This window comes from Paramormyrops kingsleyae, chromosome 5 (genome assembly GCF_048594095.1).
Source record: "Paramormyrops kingsleyae isolate MSU_618 chromosome 5, PKINGS_0.4, whole genome shotgun sequence".
Taxonomy (NCBI): Eukaryota; Metazoa; Chordata; class Actinopteri; order Osteoglossiformes; family Mormyridae; genus Paramormyrops; species Paramormyrops kingsleyae.
The window spans coordinates 15,429,728-15,448,424 of record NC_132801.1 but is presented as its reverse complement, the minus strand read 5'-3'; the positions used below and the strand labels follow the sequence as shown (position 1 = coordinate 15,448,424).

General features: G+C 41.7%; 3 protein-coding genes across 6 annotated transcripts in view; 1 reads left to right on the top strand and 2 right to left on the bottom strand.

The window, feature by feature from the left end:
- Window positions 1–1,169: 1,169 nt before the first annotated feature.
- narf (nuclear prelamin A recognition factor) lies at window positions 1,170–10,007 on the bottom strand. Its single transcript, XM_072712215.1, has 12 exons — window positions 9,678–10,007; window positions 8,777–8,847; window positions 8,493–8,558; window positions 8,110–8,247; window positions 7,789–7,921; window positions 7,399–7,533; window positions 6,591–6,709; window positions 5,274–5,403; window positions 4,496–4,568; window positions 4,245–4,382; window positions 2,575–2,732; window positions 1,170–2,084 (listed from the first exon to the last, which is right to left on the bottom strand). The coding sequence occupies exons 2-12, from the start codon at window positions 8,831–8,833 to the stop codon at window positions 1,843–1,845; spliced, it is 1,389 nt and encodes a 462-aa protein (XP_072568316.1). The 5' UTR covers window positions 8,834–8,847; window positions 9,678–10,007; the 3' UTR covers window positions 1,170–1,842.
- A 186-nt stretch (window positions 10,008–10,193) lies between these two features.
- On the top strand, window positions 10,194–14,212 carry cybc1 (cytochrome b-245 chaperone 1). 3 transcript variants are annotated; one of them, XM_023836860.2, is made up of 7 exons: window positions 10,194–10,327; window positions 10,892–10,979; window positions 11,090–11,131; window positions 11,261–11,334; window positions 11,468–11,564; window positions 11,714–11,858; window positions 12,364–14,212. In XM_023836860.2, exons 2-7 carry the CDS (start codon window positions 10,892–10,894, stop codon window positions 12,503–12,505), a joined length of 588 nt encoding a protein of 195 aa, XP_023692628.2. In that variant the 5' UTR covers window positions 10,194–10,327; the 3' UTR covers window positions 12,506–14,212. The 3 variants fall into 3 exon arrangements, with proteins under 3 accessions (XP_023692628.2, XP_023692626.2, XP_023692629.2); XM_023836858.2 differs by having other exon boundaries at window positions 10,267–10,411; XM_023836861.2 differs by lacking the exon at window positions 10,194–10,327 and adding an exon at window positions 10,494–10,796.
- Window positions 13,128–18,697, bottom strand: part of hexd (hexosaminidase d) — an 11,485-nt gene continuing 5,915 nt past the window's right edge. Inside the window, exons 6-13 of one of the 2 annotated variants that reach the window (XM_023836847.2) lie at window positions 17,784–17,967; window positions 17,042–17,113; window positions 16,715–16,913; window positions 16,379–16,461; window positions 16,200–16,278; window positions 15,788–15,898; window positions 15,370–15,459; window positions 13,128–13,846 (exon numbers count right to left, since the gene is read on the bottom strand). In XM_023836847.2, coding sequence (XP_023692615.2) covers window positions 13,627–13,846; window positions 15,370–15,459; window positions 15,788–15,898; window positions 16,200–16,278; window positions 16,379–16,461; window positions 16,715–16,913; window positions 17,042–17,113; window positions 17,784–17,967 — 1,038 coding nt within the window. In that variant the 3' untranslated portion in view covers window positions 13,128–13,626. Of the gene's footprint in view, window positions 13,847–15,369; window positions 15,460–15,749; window positions 15,899–16,199; window positions 16,279–16,378; window positions 16,462–16,714; window positions 16,914–17,041; window positions 17,114–17,783; window positions 17,968–18,697 lie in introns of both variants that reach the window. The other variant, XR_011991725.1, reaches the window with a different exon arrangement.

Genomic DNA, 18,697 nt, shown 5'->3' with positions numbered 1-18,697 from the left:
ACAACCATAACCATAAGTAACCTAACAAAATACAAGAGTTTTTGCATTTTTAATTTTTTCATAGCAGTCACCGATTTTTATAAAATAGAGTTTTCCCTTATGGGGACCAGGAAACCAGTCCCCATAAGGGAAAAAAATGGATATTTATCACGTTATGGGGACATTATGTCCCCATAAGGATAGGTAAACCCACTCTCTCACACACACACACACACACACACACTATGAGAATAGTTGGAAGATAATGGCTGGATAAATATATTTGCAGAAATAATTTCAAATGATCTCCAACAATTCCACTCTTCAAAAAATCATTTAAACCCAGATGGAAATCAAGAGAAGTTCTTACAGTTGTTTCTGAAATTCTGGCATAATGTTCTTTAATAGGGACAAAAAACTCTTAACAAACAATGCTTTTATTATTTTTTTCCAGTCCAGATAAACTTTTTAAAATGTAGAAGATAAGGACAATGACTGTATTTGTGAGCAACAACTATATATTCTATCATATTTTAAAATTACAGCCATCATGTTGTGACCATTAATGCCCTCTAGTGGTGAATGTAGTTCTAGATTTTCAATTTTATTTTATATTTTGAACACGAGAGGCTTAATCCTTAAATTATTTCATTTGGATCCCGCTTCATGCCAAACGCCTGAATTTCATCACACTTTACACTGCCTGCTGTTTTTGATCATAAACATTTAGAACTGCTGTACGTATTTATATATTCAAAAAGCAAAGACAAGAATAAATCAAGATTTCAATTAGCTACCGCTTCTTACTCCACGACCCTGTCTCACGTTAATCAGCAGGGAAGCAGCAGAATAATGACAATGAAAGAGTGCAACAGTAGGGCTACTTATTGGTCACCATCACTTTTATGAGTTTTATTAAATTTCTAGCCACTTGTCAAGTGATGATTCACGGTTTTACTCGTATTCGGGAGATAAAACACTTCCTGCTTTCAACATGTACATTAATGTAATAAACCACTAACTTTCCAATCTGAGAAGCCAGTGCCGTACATTAAAAAAATTACATTCAATTTATGTTTTAAAAACTGTTTCCTATTACTATTAGTCTTATTTTTAACACCCCCCAGTGTTCGGTAAATAAACATCAGGATCCCCCCCCCCCAAAAAAAACCCTTTAAGAACTCAGCAAACACTTTTCTGAAAGCATTTAATCAAAATGTACAAGATGCATTTTACCATTTGGCCAATAAAATTGAATTCCTAGTTTTTGTTGGGTGTTAATTACATAATACAGATTTTTAAAAATCCACACAAACAAAATCCATTTTAATGCGTGACAAGAGGGAAAACTGGTGGGAAAATGGACCAGACTTACAAGTACTAAAAACACTAAACATTCCCCCTCTGCAGTATCCTCGCTCCAGCAGAGTTATCCAATGATGTGTCAATTGTTTTCCCATGAAAGGTACAGGGTTTTACGGGCAATGTAGTATGTGAACTGCATAGCTTTACAGCAGGATGTGTTTTGTGAAAATTTAACCATACTAAAATGTGCAATGAAATGTATATATTTTTCACTCCCCAAAATTCCAAAATTTGAATGAGTCCACACTCCACTGGCCTGCATTCAGTGCAGTCAATGATTCTAGTCTTTCACCACCAAACACTTCGCACTGAACTTCATTGGTCACATCAGGGTCACTGCCAGTTAGATTGGCTTCCATTCCTCTTAGGCCTTCTTGGCAATATGGCGGTATTCTTGTGCTCTTTCATCCATACTCTATGCAGACGATCAATCAACAGTCTTGCAGTGCCAGCACCTCAGCACTGGATCCCATGTACTTTGAGCAGTGGCCGTGTCCCTCACCACTGGATGTCTGGAGGCAGCTGCTGAGACTGCCTCTGGCTGTACTGGGTGTGGAGAGCCTGCATGGCTCGCGGGGAGTCCTGGCCTTCCAGCCAGTTGTGGTACAGCCGCTGGATCTCGGGGTTCATCTCCGGCAGCCTGACGGGCAGGCTGCTGTAGGCCTCCTCCATCTGCTGCAGCAGGGCCTTATCCGCACGTCCGCCCTCCCCCTCACACTGCCCACGGCCATTCAGGCAGCCTGGCAATGGAGCAGTAGGAGTTTAGTTTAAAATATATAATTGAGCACAACAAACACGATCATTAGTAGTGGTGAAGATTTCAGGCCTTTCTCCTCCACGTCGCCTCAGGCAAATGTAATTCAATTACATTTAATAAAAGCAGCCTTTCTATCACACTTGGCTAAGAAAATGCATCATCAATCAACACACAACCATTAAGTAAATAAGGCAGACATCTTTATACTCAATAGAAAACAATGTTATACAAGTCATATGAAGTGGGATCTGGAAGCAGGACGGGGGGGGGGGGGGGGGGCATGTACTGTAGATAGCAGTGTTAAATGTAAATGCCAGCCCACCTCCCCAGGACCCAACTACTAGGTGTTTAATAATTTGCATTGATTTATTTAGCATATACAGTATTTTGACCCAATGAAACATACCCATCATATTTAAACACTGAAAAATAAGCATTGCCTTCATCAGTATGGAGCAATCAGCAAAAATTACCTCCTGGACAGGAGAGAACCTCTACCAGCTGATACGGGACCCTTCCTTTCCTCATGCGGTGCACCAGGGTCTGGATATTCCGGAAGCCATAGACAGCTGCAAAGTGCAGCAGGGTCTCCCCATCACGCTCCAGGGATACTTCTAGGAAGTCGCGGTTCCTGGAACAGAAACGAATGTATGATCACACAGAGGGACGACAGCACATAGGAATGCAGATGGCTGGGAATTCACTGCAAAATGTCAGCAGACAAGCCATTCAAGACATCATCCATTACCACCGCAGTGCAGGAAAAGCAGGAACACAACAGAAAGGTTATGGTTCATGCGGTGTTGTAGTACACATGTCCAGTCTTGGTCTTAAGATCCCTTATTTCACTGACTGTCTTATCTCAACTGAAAACATTTCAACTCTGTCTTGGACTAGAGTGTCTGTGATTCGGACTTAATTTTGGGGCAAGACACAAGTGATGTCCCATTTCTCCTACTCTTGCAGTAACGGTACACATTCATAAAATACAATGAATAAAATAAGATAAAATAGATCTATTCACCTTCATTGTATTAAATATATATTGATTTATATTTATTTATTGATTATTCGATGTGGCTACATTACGTAATAGTGTTTTTCTCACATTCAAGCACAGCGCTATAGAGCAAACTCTAAACTGCTCAGTCCAATAGATATTGTTAGTACCAGAATGAGCGTGGTCATCATTTAAGTCTCATGTGGTTAGTTCTCCCCAGAAGCTCATGCAAGTTACACAGGTATAATCAGAACTGCTGTTTTTATGCTGTGTATGTGAGTACTTTGACTGGTTTTCCTTCTTACACTTGCTTTACATACATCAGGTCTCACTTATAGAAAAGAAAAAAAAAAGGCATACTCAAATATACCACAGATCATTTCTCTTTTTTTGTTTTTACCCAAAAAATTAGTGAGCTTACAAAATTGATGGGGGAAAGAAAGAATTCCCCCTCCGGAAAGAGTTACCACACGTCCTGCATATTATCGGACATTGGAAAAATAAAATACCGTGTTCCTTTCTGAACCACTATGAGACACGATTTGTCCCATATTAACCGAACAAGTGTGCACATTTAAGCACCAAGAAACCGTAATTATGGCACAGTGGGCCTCCGTATTTATGGCAGATTGGCTCCAGGACCCCCCATGGATACCAAAATCCCTGAATGCTTAAGCCCTTTATATTAAAATGGTGTAGTATTTGCATATAATCTACACACATCCTTCCGCACACTTTAAATCATCTCTAGATTACTTATAATACCTAATACATTGTATATTCCATGTAAATAGTTGTTACACTGCATTGCTGAGGGAAAAATGACAGGGAAATAAAAGTCTGTATATTTTCAGTACAGTCACAACTATCGTAGCTCATACAGAAAATATAATAAACAGCAAAAATATAAATTCATTCTCTCACACCATACATACACACAGCAAGTATAACCAACAAAAACTAGAACTCTTACATATGCCTTTTTATATGTCTTTCACCCTGATTAGTGGTTCACATGAAAATTTGATCAGGTTACCTGTGGTATAACGCTCAGTCTTGACTCAGACTTGATACAGTGATGGGGACCAAAACTCCTAGGTTCACGTTTCATTCTGGCCAACCTCGACAATGTTGAACTATTACCTGAGTGTCTTATACACCACCTCCTCCACCTTCAGGCCAAAGAGCTCCTTGGCAGCATGCTTGAAGATGTGTTCCAGAAAGCCCTCTGAACTTCTACCTTCATGCCGCGCTAAGTTTTCCTCATGAAACTCCCCTAGCCTTCAAAACCAATGAGATTGAAATGGCACATCATCAGAGAGAAGAGACAGAAGCCTTCAGGTAGAGTTTGACAGTCTTCACTATGCATTGGCAGGGGTCATATAACAACTCACACATGATCTAGAGGTACAGAGTCCACATCTTCAACCAAAACTCCCTTCTCCTCCATCATGCGGAGAACCTCACCTGAATTGAGTCACGCAAAACCAACATCCAAACACAAATTGTTAGTATGGAACATGTAGTCAGTCAGGAACCACTCTCAAAATACATGAAATCATACGTAATCTATTGGGAAGTCTAAACTAAGGCTGGGTGAAATGGCAAAATATTTTATCATGATAATTTTTTTTAATATTAGTCGATATGAATAACTATCACAATATAAGTCAAGCAATTATTTCTTTGCTTTGCTCCATTCTTTCATACATTCCTTAGAATTCCCCTTTACCAAATTCAGAACATGTAAAAGACAGCAAACTGAATGGACTGCAAACTGATATTTATTTTAATAACTGAGTCATACAAAAATAAACGGTAATTAGGTGCAGTGTTATAGTTTTGATTTTTCATTAGATTTTTTTTTTTTTATTACTTTCAATTTTCATTTGAAATCCAGTGTAGTTTTAGTTTCCACTAACTCCATCAACCTCGCTTTGCATTTATAGGTTATTCCGTCTTCAATAAGTAACCTGTGACTGGTTGGAACTGTATTCGTTTCTGTGATGCGAGTCATCAAGCAATGTCCATTATTGACAGTTTATCGAAATTTCTTGTTTTCTTATATTTTAAATTTTATGTGACGATAAGTTGATAAATTGCTTATATCACCTAACCCATGTCACAATCACCATTTGTTTGATTAAAGAGGCATATGGCACTGAGCCCAACCTGAGGTGAGCACACAGTCAACATCCTGAGTCTCCAGCAGGTTGCTGTAGAACTCGTCTCTGACAGCCTCCAGCTTCTTGTCAAAGCAGGGGGCCACTACTACGTGGTACACCTTGTCTGGGGTCAGCTTCTGAAATGGCATAACACAGGCTTGTCAGTGTAAAGAAATACACTATATGGTCAAAAATATATGGATACTCCTATTAATTAGAGGAATTTCCAAATTAAGCCACACACAATGCTCACACAGGTCTAAAACAAAGCACACAGTCACAGAGTCTCCTACAACAAACATCAGTAGGAGAATGAGTGATTCTACAGAAGAGGTTAGTGACTTTCCACTTGGCACCATCATAGGATGGCATCTTTCCAACAAGTGAGTTTGTCACATTTCTGCCCTGTTATTACTACCATGGTCAACCACAACAATGTAGTTGTGAAGGTTAAAATGTCTAGGTTCAGTTCAGTTGTGAAGCCACAGACCACACAAAACTCACAGGAAGGATCACCCAACAGATCACCAAACTTCAATACCCATGTTGAAAGACAGCAAATCCCATGAGCAATGTTTCAACATCTAATGGAAAGCCTTCCCTGAAGAGCAGAGGCATTATAGCAACAATGCACAGACCAACTTCATATCGATATCCTGAGTTTCATAATGGGATGTTGGCCAAGCTGGTATTCATATATTTTTGGCCACATAGTGCATCTTCCCCAACTGTAACTGAAAATGTATACATTATATATATGTAGTGCATAAATGTAAATTATTAACATATAGTTTTGTTGTTATAGGGACGGCACTCATGGTTAACAGATCAACTAGCACACTATGAAACAGCGATATAGTAACATCAACATTAAACAGTTTCACTAGGTGACAAAAGACCAGACTTGGCAGCAATCAGCTATAATTAGTGAATTGATTTTTAAATACAGCCAAGCATGTTTAGAGAATACTTGTAGAGCCGACAGATAATTGCATTGTTTGTAGTTCTTATTCGCCTATGGATGTGTGAGAACTGACTTGTTTTTTTGAGCATGTTAGCTGGGGACGTATTTTGGCTTGCTTCCTTACAGGTAATGTCTCTAATTTCCCTGAGCTTAAACAGGGTTATAAGACCTTGCATTATGAATGAAAACATCATATGTTCAGGAAACTATTAACAGTTTGAGCTGCAGCCAGAGGAAATTCAATGTTCAAAGGGGAATTTCTTCAAAATTACATAATGGCTTGTATTGTCCCTTATGTTTTCAGTCACTGGAATTCACAACAAAGACTTGCAACAAATAAGGGAAATCCAAGTAAAAGACCTGCTGCTGTGTGAAGAAGTCTTTGACAAGAGACCCCATGATCTGCTGAGGTGACTTTGCTGTGCATATGAGTGGTGTAACCAGACTGCCCAAGACCCGCTCTGCATAGCGAATCCATCCTGCAGGGAAAAACACACACAAAAAAAATACAGGCATGCAGTAAATGAGACCAGAGGTTTTGTGAGAAAGTGTGGAACACAAACTGGGGGCAGAGATGTCTTGCAGCGTGACGGCATTATCTTCCAAAGGACAGACGTGAACCTGCCCCACCAAGCATATCTCTGATCCTCAGGACCCCAGCGCTATCTCTGAGCTGTGCATTACCTTCCAGCAGCTCTGTGCTTATGCTAATTTAAAAAGCAGCTTTGGGGGCTGTCTGGCTTTCAGTAAGCAGCTCATCTAAACCAGAGAGACACAAGGACATTCTAGTAATAATTAAAAAAGACTCAGTACAAAAAATGTGGACTTTGACAAGACAGCACTGCTTTCAAGCTGATTGTGCTCAAGTATTGAGTGATAACTGTGTTCAGCTGTAATACAGTCTCATTGTATGACTAATAGCAAAATCAAAGCAAATTCAGTTAAGCTAATCAAAAATGGCATGTTGAACAAATTCAGTCTCAACAGGGAAACGGCTTAAATTCAGCATTTAATCAGGCCTGATAACATCTAAAGAAAGGTGGATGAGCAAATCTGGGATGCTTCGAGGAAGCAGAGTGAACGTCAAAACACCTACAGAATATATCTTGTGTGTGTTGGCAGTCTGAAAGCATTTATTATATGGGGATATTTGAGAGTGACGGCTGACCTGGACAAGATGAGGTAAACATGGGAAGAGCATTGCTATCATGGTGCCTGCGCCGGAACCTCTGAATAAAGTCCTTCTGGCTCTCCAAGATGCTGAAGCCAGCCGCCACCGTGGTGTCAAAGACATAGTGCACACCTGGGAGAGAAATGGGAAAATTGATGACTCACATTCACCTGCAGGAAAGCTCGCACTCCTACCCACACAGAGAGCAGCTGAGCCATTGTAAAGCCTACATTATCCATAGTAATTATACTGTCCTTTAGGTTAAATACAATACCAGCACACAGATATAGAATAACACTGCAAGAAAGGGGAGTTGATACTACCAACCCTGGCCTATTGTGTTGCTAATTTAATTCCCCCACAGACGTATCTCTGCGTGTTACTGACCCAAGCTTTTCAAGAAGCCACAGAGCTTCTGCGCGGCCTGTGGGACGTCCAGATGGAATTTGACGGAAAAGAAGGGAAGAGACTGGGGGCACACAGACACTGCCAATACTTTGTGTTTGGAGGCATCGCACCTCTGATGTCAGAGAAGGGGGGGGGGGGGGGACACAAAAAGCACATAAACCAAGGACCTGGCCAAACAGCTTGTTTGAGTAACTATATAAACACAGCCATTATTTCCAGGTGTGAGTCCAAGCTGACAGTGCCTCGGGTGACCAAAATGTAAACAGAACTCATGTGGGATGACGCTGCGTAATACTGCACCTTGTTGAGGCTCAGAACCTTGTAGATCTCCTGCAGGTTTTGCTGCGAGATCCGCTGGCTCTCTTCATCTGAGATGCAGCGGTCGCAGGACAGGCAGGCACTCAGCAACACCGGCTGCTTCGGGTCCTCTTCATTCGCCTACAGCGGAGTCGCGAAGAGGGAGAGACACAAATGGTCACCAACCGGAACAGACGTTAACATCAGGATAAAAATTTGTAAGCTTTGTAAATAATTTTATCCCACGTAATGTAACAACCCTGTAAAATCAAATGCTATGTGTGTTAAATGAGGAGAAACTCAAAAATGTGCAAGGCTCTGGCCCCCCAGGACTGGATGTGGGCACCCCTGCTGAATAGCAATATGAATGACAATCTACCACATACCTCGCCGTTGACCTCTGCTATTTCTGGAGGGGAATCTTGGTTTTCATTACTCTGCTTCTTGCTGCACTGCCATTAATGATGTTATTGTTACTTAACAAAACTATACAGAGCAACATGTAAAGAGAAGTACTTGCATTTTTTCCAATGTATCTACATGACTGACCAAGAGGAGTTAAATATCTGTTAATTTGTTTTCCCAAACATTGCAAACTTAGTCAAATGGCTTGCTTTGATGTAAAGCACAGAGATCTTTGAGCAGTCAGAGCAGGAAATGCAAGTCTCACCTGTTTCGTGCAGTTCTCACACTTTTCCTTTCGCTTGCCAATTGCAACTTCTGACATGTTTCTCACATAACCTATCAAAACAGGTCGGCTATAATAGATGCATGGTAGTCGTTTTAAGAACACCGTTTCAGTTCGGTATGAACCAAGGGGGGCATGCCCCCCTCCCCCATAATTAATTTGGCTTCATTCATCCTCCCAATAAACAGGTCGTTCTATATAAATTATAAAATTGTGTCCCCCTCTCCTACGCCACTGGTAAAAACCAAAGCCGGATGTCTGAGTTTTTAACTCAACCCCAAGGATGTCTCCATTTTTCGGCTAGACAGTTATCCGGGATGATAAACTGAAGGTCATTAAAACGTCTGTCGTGACGATTTAAAAGGGAAAATCCACTTCAGTTAACGGAGGTGTACGAGAAATAAATAAACCAATTATATGCAAAACAATAACAGGAAGAGCTAGGACGAAAAACTACCCATATCTTCCCTTCTGAATTAAACGGAGTCATATGATTATGAAAACAGAATAATTATTAGTTACAAATGGATACAAGTAGTTAGGCGACTCTACAAATTCACGGTCCTAAGTTAAGTAATGACCCAGAAATACTTATTTGGTCGACAACGAGGTGAGTATGAACTGGCACCAACTCAATAAAACACCGCTACTTATATTGAAAAAGTATTACTGAGGTTAAAATACCACTCCGTGAACAATGCTCTTCATTTCCAAGAACAAAATTTTGGTTTCTCAGTAGCTTATTTTATTATAGGCCAAAAAGAAAATGGTCTGTATGTCTTTGCCTCAGGTGACCCCTATGACAGCGCTATGCCGCATTGCGAGTAGAATAACACACGAAATAAACAGTGTTTTAATGAAATGAATAAAACACGACACTCACCAAGTTTAGTGGACGAAACACTTGTTTAACAATAGGAAAAAACGAAACGGTCACTGCTCTATTTGTCTGAAGGTGTGCATGAGGGAAAGCATCGGTTAGCTAGCTACGGGTACAACTCCTGACCGGTAATACGATTTTCCGCTTTGGTTTTCCGAAGGCTATCTCTACACCCGGGGCAGCGAAAAACTTATCCTACAGTGGGCCTACAGCACCCATCTAGGTCTGATACGGACTCTGGGCAGCAGTGCGCTACGGCACGACCAAGTCTCCGGTAACAGAAAGTCACACCGCCCGACTCCATTGTGCCCTGTTTCACCGGGCGCATGCGCAGACATAGCATTTCGGTCAGACTGGCGTTCTTTTGGGGGGTTTTTTGTTTTTAACTCTTTGTGTTCTTTTAGATCACGAAAAAACAGTACATAATTAAAAGCAACTCGAGGCTTAAGCAATATGTTAAGTAACGTGAAGGGAAAATAAATCGACAACAACAGAATTACTCTGACAGAAAGAATTACTCTGACTTAAGCGCCTTGTTACAGCGTTTCAGATTTTAAAGCTATCTACGGGCACGCGCCGAGGAGGATGGGCTAACGATCGCCATTAGCCAATCAGAATGGCAAGTACTCGGGAAAGGAAGTAGAACCCGCCTGGTATGTTTTTCACGCTTCCCCATTTTCCCCAAGTCTCATAAAGAAATATTCTGACATCTGAATATTGTTCCGGATCTTTAAAAGGCAAGTTAAATGGTCAAAAATGTCGGTATGAACAATGTACAGACCTTCCGAGTATGGCTTGAAAAGGGCGATTATATATTTACTGGTCTTTATGTAGATCTTACTCAGAAATTGCAAGTGTATTATTAATAAGTTCAATTTTACTAATTAGCTGGAAGGTAAGGAGGTAGCTTCACGTGGCCTTTACCAAGTATTACTTTGCAAATATTGATCATAATATACATATCCATATTCGGTATATTAGACTCATCCGCAAGCTATCATATCCGTTATAAAAGTCGCGGAGAAGACAGAAAGATAACAGCAGAGGTAACTTTCATCAGGGGAAATCGAAAGGACACATCACACCCTACATTTACTCTGCTTTCCACACCTAAATCATTAGGTACTGAAAATATCGTACAGGTTGTTTGCGTTAGAGATTATTTCATGTTTATATAACTCAGTAATGAATACATATATTTTCTATGTTTCCTATAGATGGGGTATATGACAGTGAAAACGCATACAGCCTCTCTGTTACATCTTACAAGGTCCCCCGGAATTCGCTCGTGGTCATTGCTTGTTGGTACGTTGCCTTTCATTGCCATTCCATTGACTGTCTTTAGGCGATACATCCATTCATTTTACAGGAAGGTGGTGCAGATATATCCTGTTCTTGTTTTCTTGTATTTCCAGGTATAGCCTCGGTTGGTTTGGCAGCAGCTTACTACAGCTCAGGTGAAAGCATGTTTGTCAAACAAACGTGCAGTCTTCTCGAAAGTCTGCGTATTTGCAATGTGCTACAGAATGCTTTAATAACAAACCAAAAATGTGATGTGCTATTTCAATTGCCTCTTTGACTTTCAGATAGCATATTATGGAAGCTGTTCTATGTGGTAGGCTGTTTCTTTGTGGCTCTCCAGAACATGGAAGATTGGGAGGTAGGAGACTGCGTCACACGTGAACTTGTCTGATAATCAGTAACCAAAAGTATTTGCAGTAAAATTTGACAAACAGATGTGGTACTGTCTTTTCCCCCTGTGGATTCATGTGTTGATTTTCTTATGGTTTTAGGAAGCTTTGTTCGACAAATCCAGTGGGCAGATAGAGCTGAAGTCGTTTAGTTTATATGGCAGAATTTTGACCCTTTGGAAGAAAGGTCGGGAGAGAGGTGAGCACCACTTCCATCTGAGTGTCTGCCTACCGTACCCAACGAGGCACAGCTCTGACCTGTTAGTAAGGTGCTTGTTGTCATATGCCCAAGAACAGAGCGGAACCTAAAGGTTTTTGTATCTCCTCCTTCCTCCATTCTTCCTACAGTGGTGCTGCCCTTGCGATACCTGCGGGATGTCACCGTTGAGGAGGAGAAGGTTCGCTACCTAGGAAAAGGTTACCTTGTGGTGCTACGCCTGGCTACAGGCATCTCACACCCACTCACGCAGAGTGCCACTCTGGGTGGATGCAGGTATGGACCTTCTGGAGGTGTTTCTGGGTGATTATAATTTGGGCTTTGCCCGGGTGTACCCAGGTACTGCCAAGAATGTGCCTATGTGTACACAGGCGTACTCAGTATTCAAATTGCACCAAGCTATACATGCCAAATTAATTTAATTCTGTTGAAGGTAACAAAGTAGTGATTGATAAGAATAATTTAACTCAGCTTAATCAATTGACTTTTTTCAATTCTTTACGTACTTGATTTGATAGAGGATACACACACCTGTTTCCACCTGAAATTTAGTTCACATAAATAACATAAGGTACATTTGCATTTAGTTACTTAGCAGACTAAAGTGACATATAGTGGAGAAAGCAGGTACTATAGGTCATTTCTAAATGAACAAAATTCTAAATAAATTGAACACAAACAACCCATTAATTGTTGCAAGTATGTTATTAAGCTTTAAAAACCCACTTAGGAGGAAGCTGTGATATGAAGTTAAAAGGCTTTCCATATATCATTTCTGAAGTGATGTAGATGCGGTGGCCAAGCTGCTGAAACGGTTTTTGGGACTTGAAGAGCCTAAACGATTTCAACATGAAGATGATGATGGAGCAATGGATGACGCTGATGATTACAGCAGCGACTCGGATGATGATGAGGACCACTGACCTGTCTGTGATGCTCCACAGTTACATTGTGGGAAATTTTGACGTCCAGTACGTAGATCAAAAACCATGAACTTTATTTACTCCATTGAACAACTCCCTACAGTTCTTCAATATATACAGCACGTATTTAAAATTTTTAAATTGTTGCTGAAATGTATGGTTTATTTGCATATACTCCGTGCAGGAAATTAAGATGCATGACTTGATACAACTATCAATTATAGTGATAGTTGACCAGATGGTTTCTGATCTTTACGTTACATGTTCATCAGTCAACTGCATGTGTCTCCAATATGTGGAATTGCCTTCTACTGCTAAAGCAACCCATTGGCCTTGGACCAGTTGCATGGGTCTAACTTCAGTACCTCAGGATGAGCAACTTTCCATTATGCACTAAAAGACCAGAAGTGCAAGCATTTAATACATGCAGGCATCAAAAAACGTGTTCACCGCTGCTTGCACAACGCCACGGCTGGGAAACTTGTTACAATACGGACCTCCGATGCCTACTCTAACTGAACATAATGCATCTTTTTGGAAAACGAATGAAAGCACAGTTTTGTGTTTTTTTTCTAATGCAATGCTCAACGCTTTCTAATGTCAGAAATAAAAAAGTGATCAGTAGGGTTTGGGTAAAATTTAATATGTAAGATGGGTATGTTTCTATCTCTGCGATCAGTTAGACATACAATCAAGTGCAGTTAGAACCTTAACAACAGCGAGGTTAATGTTTTGGCTGTAAATATTGGTTATAATTTCAGACTGCTAGAAACAGAACTTTGTTGGTTAAAAAGCTATAACCAACTTTGTTGGTTAAAAAGCTATAGCCTGAAGTGTTAGCCTTTTATTCAAATCAATATTTCACACAATAATTTTACAGCTAAAGCACCAGAATCCTTGGGTTTTCCACCATAAGTACTGTGGCTAAACTGCTAGGCTAACAACTGCCCATATGCATATATACATGTTATATGTATTCTCACATATAATAGCTAAAGCTTGAACCACAGAGCACAGGATATTAATATCCTTAATTCCTTAATTTTTAACTCCTAAAAATCACATGGGGTGAGGCGATAGTATTCTGTGCCTCTAATGAGGTCAATGCTCAGTGGTCCCTGTCATTCTCCATCTCTGGCCTCCTGGCCAACTGGGGGCAGGCGAGTGTGATCCGGAAGCATCTCCTGGATAATGGCTTGCGTGTCTTGCAGCAGACTGCGGATAGGCTCCAGCAGCACGCTAACATGCTGCTGGACCCACTCCTCTGCAGTGGCTTCTGGGAATAGCTGTGTCATCTCCATCCACAAAGCCTGGACCTTCTGCTCTACACTTGCCAGCAAGCTAATGGAAGGGAGGAGAATGAGTGTTAACATAATATCACCATAATTCCTTAATAACATTGTGTGTACATTCACGGGGACATGGGGAATTCATATTGCAGGAAACTGTAGTTCGGTATTTTGGCATTATGTACTATGGTTCTGCAGATCACGAAAGTGGACACGCTGGTGTTTTTCTTGCAAGAAGTTGAGCGTAAAATATGGTACAAAGGCAAGCTGAAATTTCAGTTAATAAGAATTTTCGTTAAATGTTCAGTTTCCTTGTAGCTGTTCAAAATAGGTAGTTTATTCGCATCACACTCATAGCTAAAAATAGCTACATTTATTTCAGTGTTCACAGTTTTCCATTAAAAGTAGTATAAGCCTCTGTATTGTGACTTAAGTGTGTATTTTATAAATGTAAATCTCTTACTGCTTAATTCTTTCCCATGGTTTAAATCTGTTTTTGAATTCTTGTTTATTAGAAAATAATAAAGGGTTAAACAAAGTGTGTTGGGATAGATCAGGGAGTAACACCAAAGCCTATGGCAGGGTGGGCGACCCCGGTGCTGGAGTGCGGGTATCCAGCAGGTTTCCCATCATACCCCATGAGATCAGGTGTGGTCTATCCGAGACCAGTGGCCTGTACTACCAAGCGGGGTTACTGGCTTATCGGGGTAACTTGTCGGATTAAAGGTACCACAGTTTAAACGGACTTCATATTCGTTCACTTACATTTTGCCCAGACTACCTTAAATCCGACAAGTTACCCCGATAAGCCAGTAACCCCGCTTCGTAGTACAGGCCACAGGCAGGATGGAAAACCTGCGGGATACTGGCACTTCAGGAGCAGGGCTGCCTACCCCTGCCCTATGGCATATTTGTCATGGGCATTGCTGTGCCAAAACTTTTAACACTATAATAAATAGTGCTATTATGAATGGCTAAATAACTGGAAGACTGTGGTCCACACCCCGACTGCACTGATTACAGTGTACTGCCGCACCCATCACACAACAAACCACCTCAGGGATGAGAACCTGAGTGCAGCCATGTGGTGGATGATACCTCAGCACCACACTAGTCTGAATGGACCAGTGTGAGGTTTTTCCGGGGGCAGGAATGCCAGTCCTGCCACCAACCCCCAAGTTTTTCCCTGTAAGTTGGAGGACCTCCTTATAGGGCTGGATGTAGAACATCATACCCAGGATGAAGCAACAGCAGGTTAAGGGCCTTGCCAAGGGCCCAACAGAGTAGAATCACTCTGGGCATTCACGGGATTTGAACCAGCAACCTTCCAGCTTCTGGCACAGATTCCTAGCCTCAGAGCCACCACTCCTTCCCATGGACCCAGACTGAAATACAATTTAATCTGAGCCATGAGCTTGATCCCAACCCCTGCCGTTCAGCATAATGTTATCGGAAGCAGTGGACCTTGGCTTTGTGGTGCGAATGGAATGTGGTCCATGGGGAATATTTGAGGACCCCTGGTTTAGAACAACACAAGCCAGAGTAAGTGATGATGATAAGTTGAAGCTGACTTACAGCGTGGCCTGCTGTTGTATTTGCTGAACTATAAGCGGGTTAGCCAGTCTCCTCTGCTTGTGGTAGGGAGTGAACCAGCCCTTCACAAACCTGCAGCAGAATCAAAGAAAACAGACAGTCCCTATTACTGGCACGACAGAAGCAGAGGTGGACATTTCAGGTCCGGAAAGTAAAAATCCAGACCAGGATTTTGTTTCAACCAACCAGCTGAGTACTATATGGCTGTGAATCTTTATACTCAGCAGGTTGGTTGAAACAAAATCCTGGTCTGGATTTTTACTTTCCGGACCTGAAATGTCCACCTCTGGACAGAAGCACATGGCTCTGTAATATCTTTCTGTCCTGGTGTGAAGGCCCCGTCGCCATTTACTGTAACTCACTCAGGCACACTCTTACGAGGCAGGCCGGCGCAACCCACATGTTATTTGCCGGGAAACGCAGCTCCTCCGACTGCAGCAATGCGGTGAGCTCCACCACCAGCCCCGCCAACTTGAATCCCGGGTATGTGGGCGTGCTGCCCGGGGGAGAGCTGCGGCGAGGAGAGGAAAATGCCAGAGCCATCTTACTGCCCCCGACTGACCGGGTCACTGATACCACAGTGGATTAACACTGGAATGCGACGTTAAATATTTGCATGTCGTTTGTATAGCTTGATATGCTTATCTAGAGCAAAACTCTACCGGAACAAAAACAGGCATACAGGCAGTGCCCTTGTTTCAAATTCCATGCTGTACAATAAACTATGATATTATACATCATATCATAGTTTAGAAATCCCCGTACGTTAAGCTGGCTGCCAAATTTAAGTAGGTGGGGAAGAAACGCTGTACCTTGTTATGAGTGTCACCTCGGTGGTAGTGATGCCCAAGGTTTCCGTCGCGCTGCTCTGGGCCTCCTTGCCAAAGCTGCCTGAAGCACACATTCTTAGCTAATCTGTCCGTCGGTCATCGTGAAAGGAATGAGTTGTCTGTCGGACTGTATGAGGAGGGCAGCGGAGCTAGTGACTGACCGTGGCGCAGGGTTTGAAGGCAGGCAGCGAGAGAGGGCAGCCCCACTGGTAGCAGCTCGCACAAGACAGACAAGTGGTCATACCTGTGAAAGGGGAAGAGGCACTTAGCACGCAGCTTCTATCCCGTTCCCCTCACAGTGCCTACCTCTACATGCAGGCCAACTGCCCTGTTCCATTCTAGTTTGCCGTTTAAGAAATATCATTGCTCTAAATATGCAAAGTCCAACTAGATATTTGGCCTGCAACAGCCCTCTACTCAAGAAGTGTGAGATCATGGCACAGTAGCTCATCATTACATCATGGACCTGCAATGCTGACTGGTCAGGTGACTCTCACCTCTGCCAGCCGGTGATGGCGATGCCCTGCAGTTCTATCCCGCCGGGCAGTGCCGCTGTCACCTTCAGCCATTGCAGGTGGTTATCCACGTGCCTCTGCGTGCAGGTCAGGCAGGTGCTCACCTCGGTGGAGCCTTTGAAGGAGCTCGCAGCCCACACCTGAGACAGACCCGCACTCCCGTACTTTTCCAAGAGACGGACTGAATCGTGCAGGAGGGAGAAACGTAAAGCGAACAGGAACACCGTCGGTTTCCAGAATCTGCAGATGAAATATGTGCATGACTTGTGAGCTGTGGAGCTTTTTCTGCCCAGTCTGCTCTGTTACTACCTGTGTTTTCAGCATCAAGGAAGGGGCTGTAGTCCCATAGCATCAACTGCACAACTCCAACAAGACCACTGTCTGTGAAGGAAAAATATTAAAAAAGAAAAATATAAAATATAAGTGTCAAAACATCCTATCGTCGCTGTCCAATGAAAATCGTATATGTCCACTTTTTGATGATTGTGACTTTTTACTGTAGATGATATACACCCATCTCCTCTGTCTACTGATAGCGTTTGATGTCTAACTGATCAATGAAAAGATGTTTTATGAAGTCAACTATTCCACTAGTATTTATGTTCTAGTTAACATTTGTATTCTTACTGGTTGTTTGTATGGACTACTTTATATTGCTATTTTTAACAATTTAATGTTGATAACTAGATAGCTGGGCTAACCAACATCATTGTTTATTTTGAATATACATCGAGATTAATTTGGATCTTGTTGACACTGACATATTTGCCTCGCTGATAATCACCACAGGTCCATTTAAAACATTAAACCGTTCACTGATGGCTGTGTAAAGAAAGATTTCTGTTTGTGGTGCTAAGAAAGTCTCGTTAAGTTGTTTTAGGTTTATTTTGTAAAGTAGTTTCTTAGAAAATGCTTTTTTTTTTCCCCACACTCCTGAAATAACGGAATTTTGGAGATACACGTTTTTCATTGGACAGTGATGATATGCATTCTAAAGCCACCTATGCTTGATACTAAGTGGCCTCCATGAAAAAGACCCATGAATCATTACCTTTCAGGATATCGTGGCTCATACCCCTCAGCATGTCATCCCACATGATCAGCTTGAGCTGGGGCCAGGTCGCATGTATGTTCTTAACCACTTCTGTCACATGACCAAGGAACAAGCCGTGTGTGTCACGACCTGGAACGCTAAGCCACTGCTTTGACCCTTCCCCTTGGCCGAGGAGGTAGACCTGAAAAACATTACATTATTTTCCGCTTTATTCTAGTCTATAGCATAGTATTTAGCAACACCTTCCATTTGGCTATCCAGAGAAATTCACACCAATAACACACAGTGTAATAATAAAAAAGAACATAGAACAAAGTATACAACTGTACTAATAAACTGCATACATAGCTACAGAGTGTCCACATTTACGAGATGCTAATACTCTGGCATTCGGTGCCGTGCTGTTCCATTCCCTCTCATCTCAGGCCTGCGTGATGTGTGATGTTCAGAGTGACATTGCATGGCTTGCACATGTAATTATTACGATGCAAAGACCATGATAGTTAGCTGGGTTCAGACCATCAATAGGTTTCGGCAAAACATTTCTACTCTCACATAGGAAACAAAACTTAGCAAGCTTTGCATTTTAATGATTGTTCCTTTTCAAAGATATCTAGTATATGTAAAAAAAAATCAGTCTAAAGTTTCCCGCCGCTGCTTTTGCACGAGCTCTGCATGTGCTCTCTGTTTATCTTATAATTATTTTCATTCATGCTTTTGGACTCATTCATAATCAGTGTGATGTGTCTGTGGTAAATTTAACAAGTCAGGAGGAGAAAAGCAAACAAGAACTGGTCAACAAATGACATTAGTCTTCTGCTGCATGGAAATATTTTGGATTGCATAGAGATGATACTGAGGCATGATATATTTATAGATGCTATGCTGTAATTGCAATATGTGCACATGGG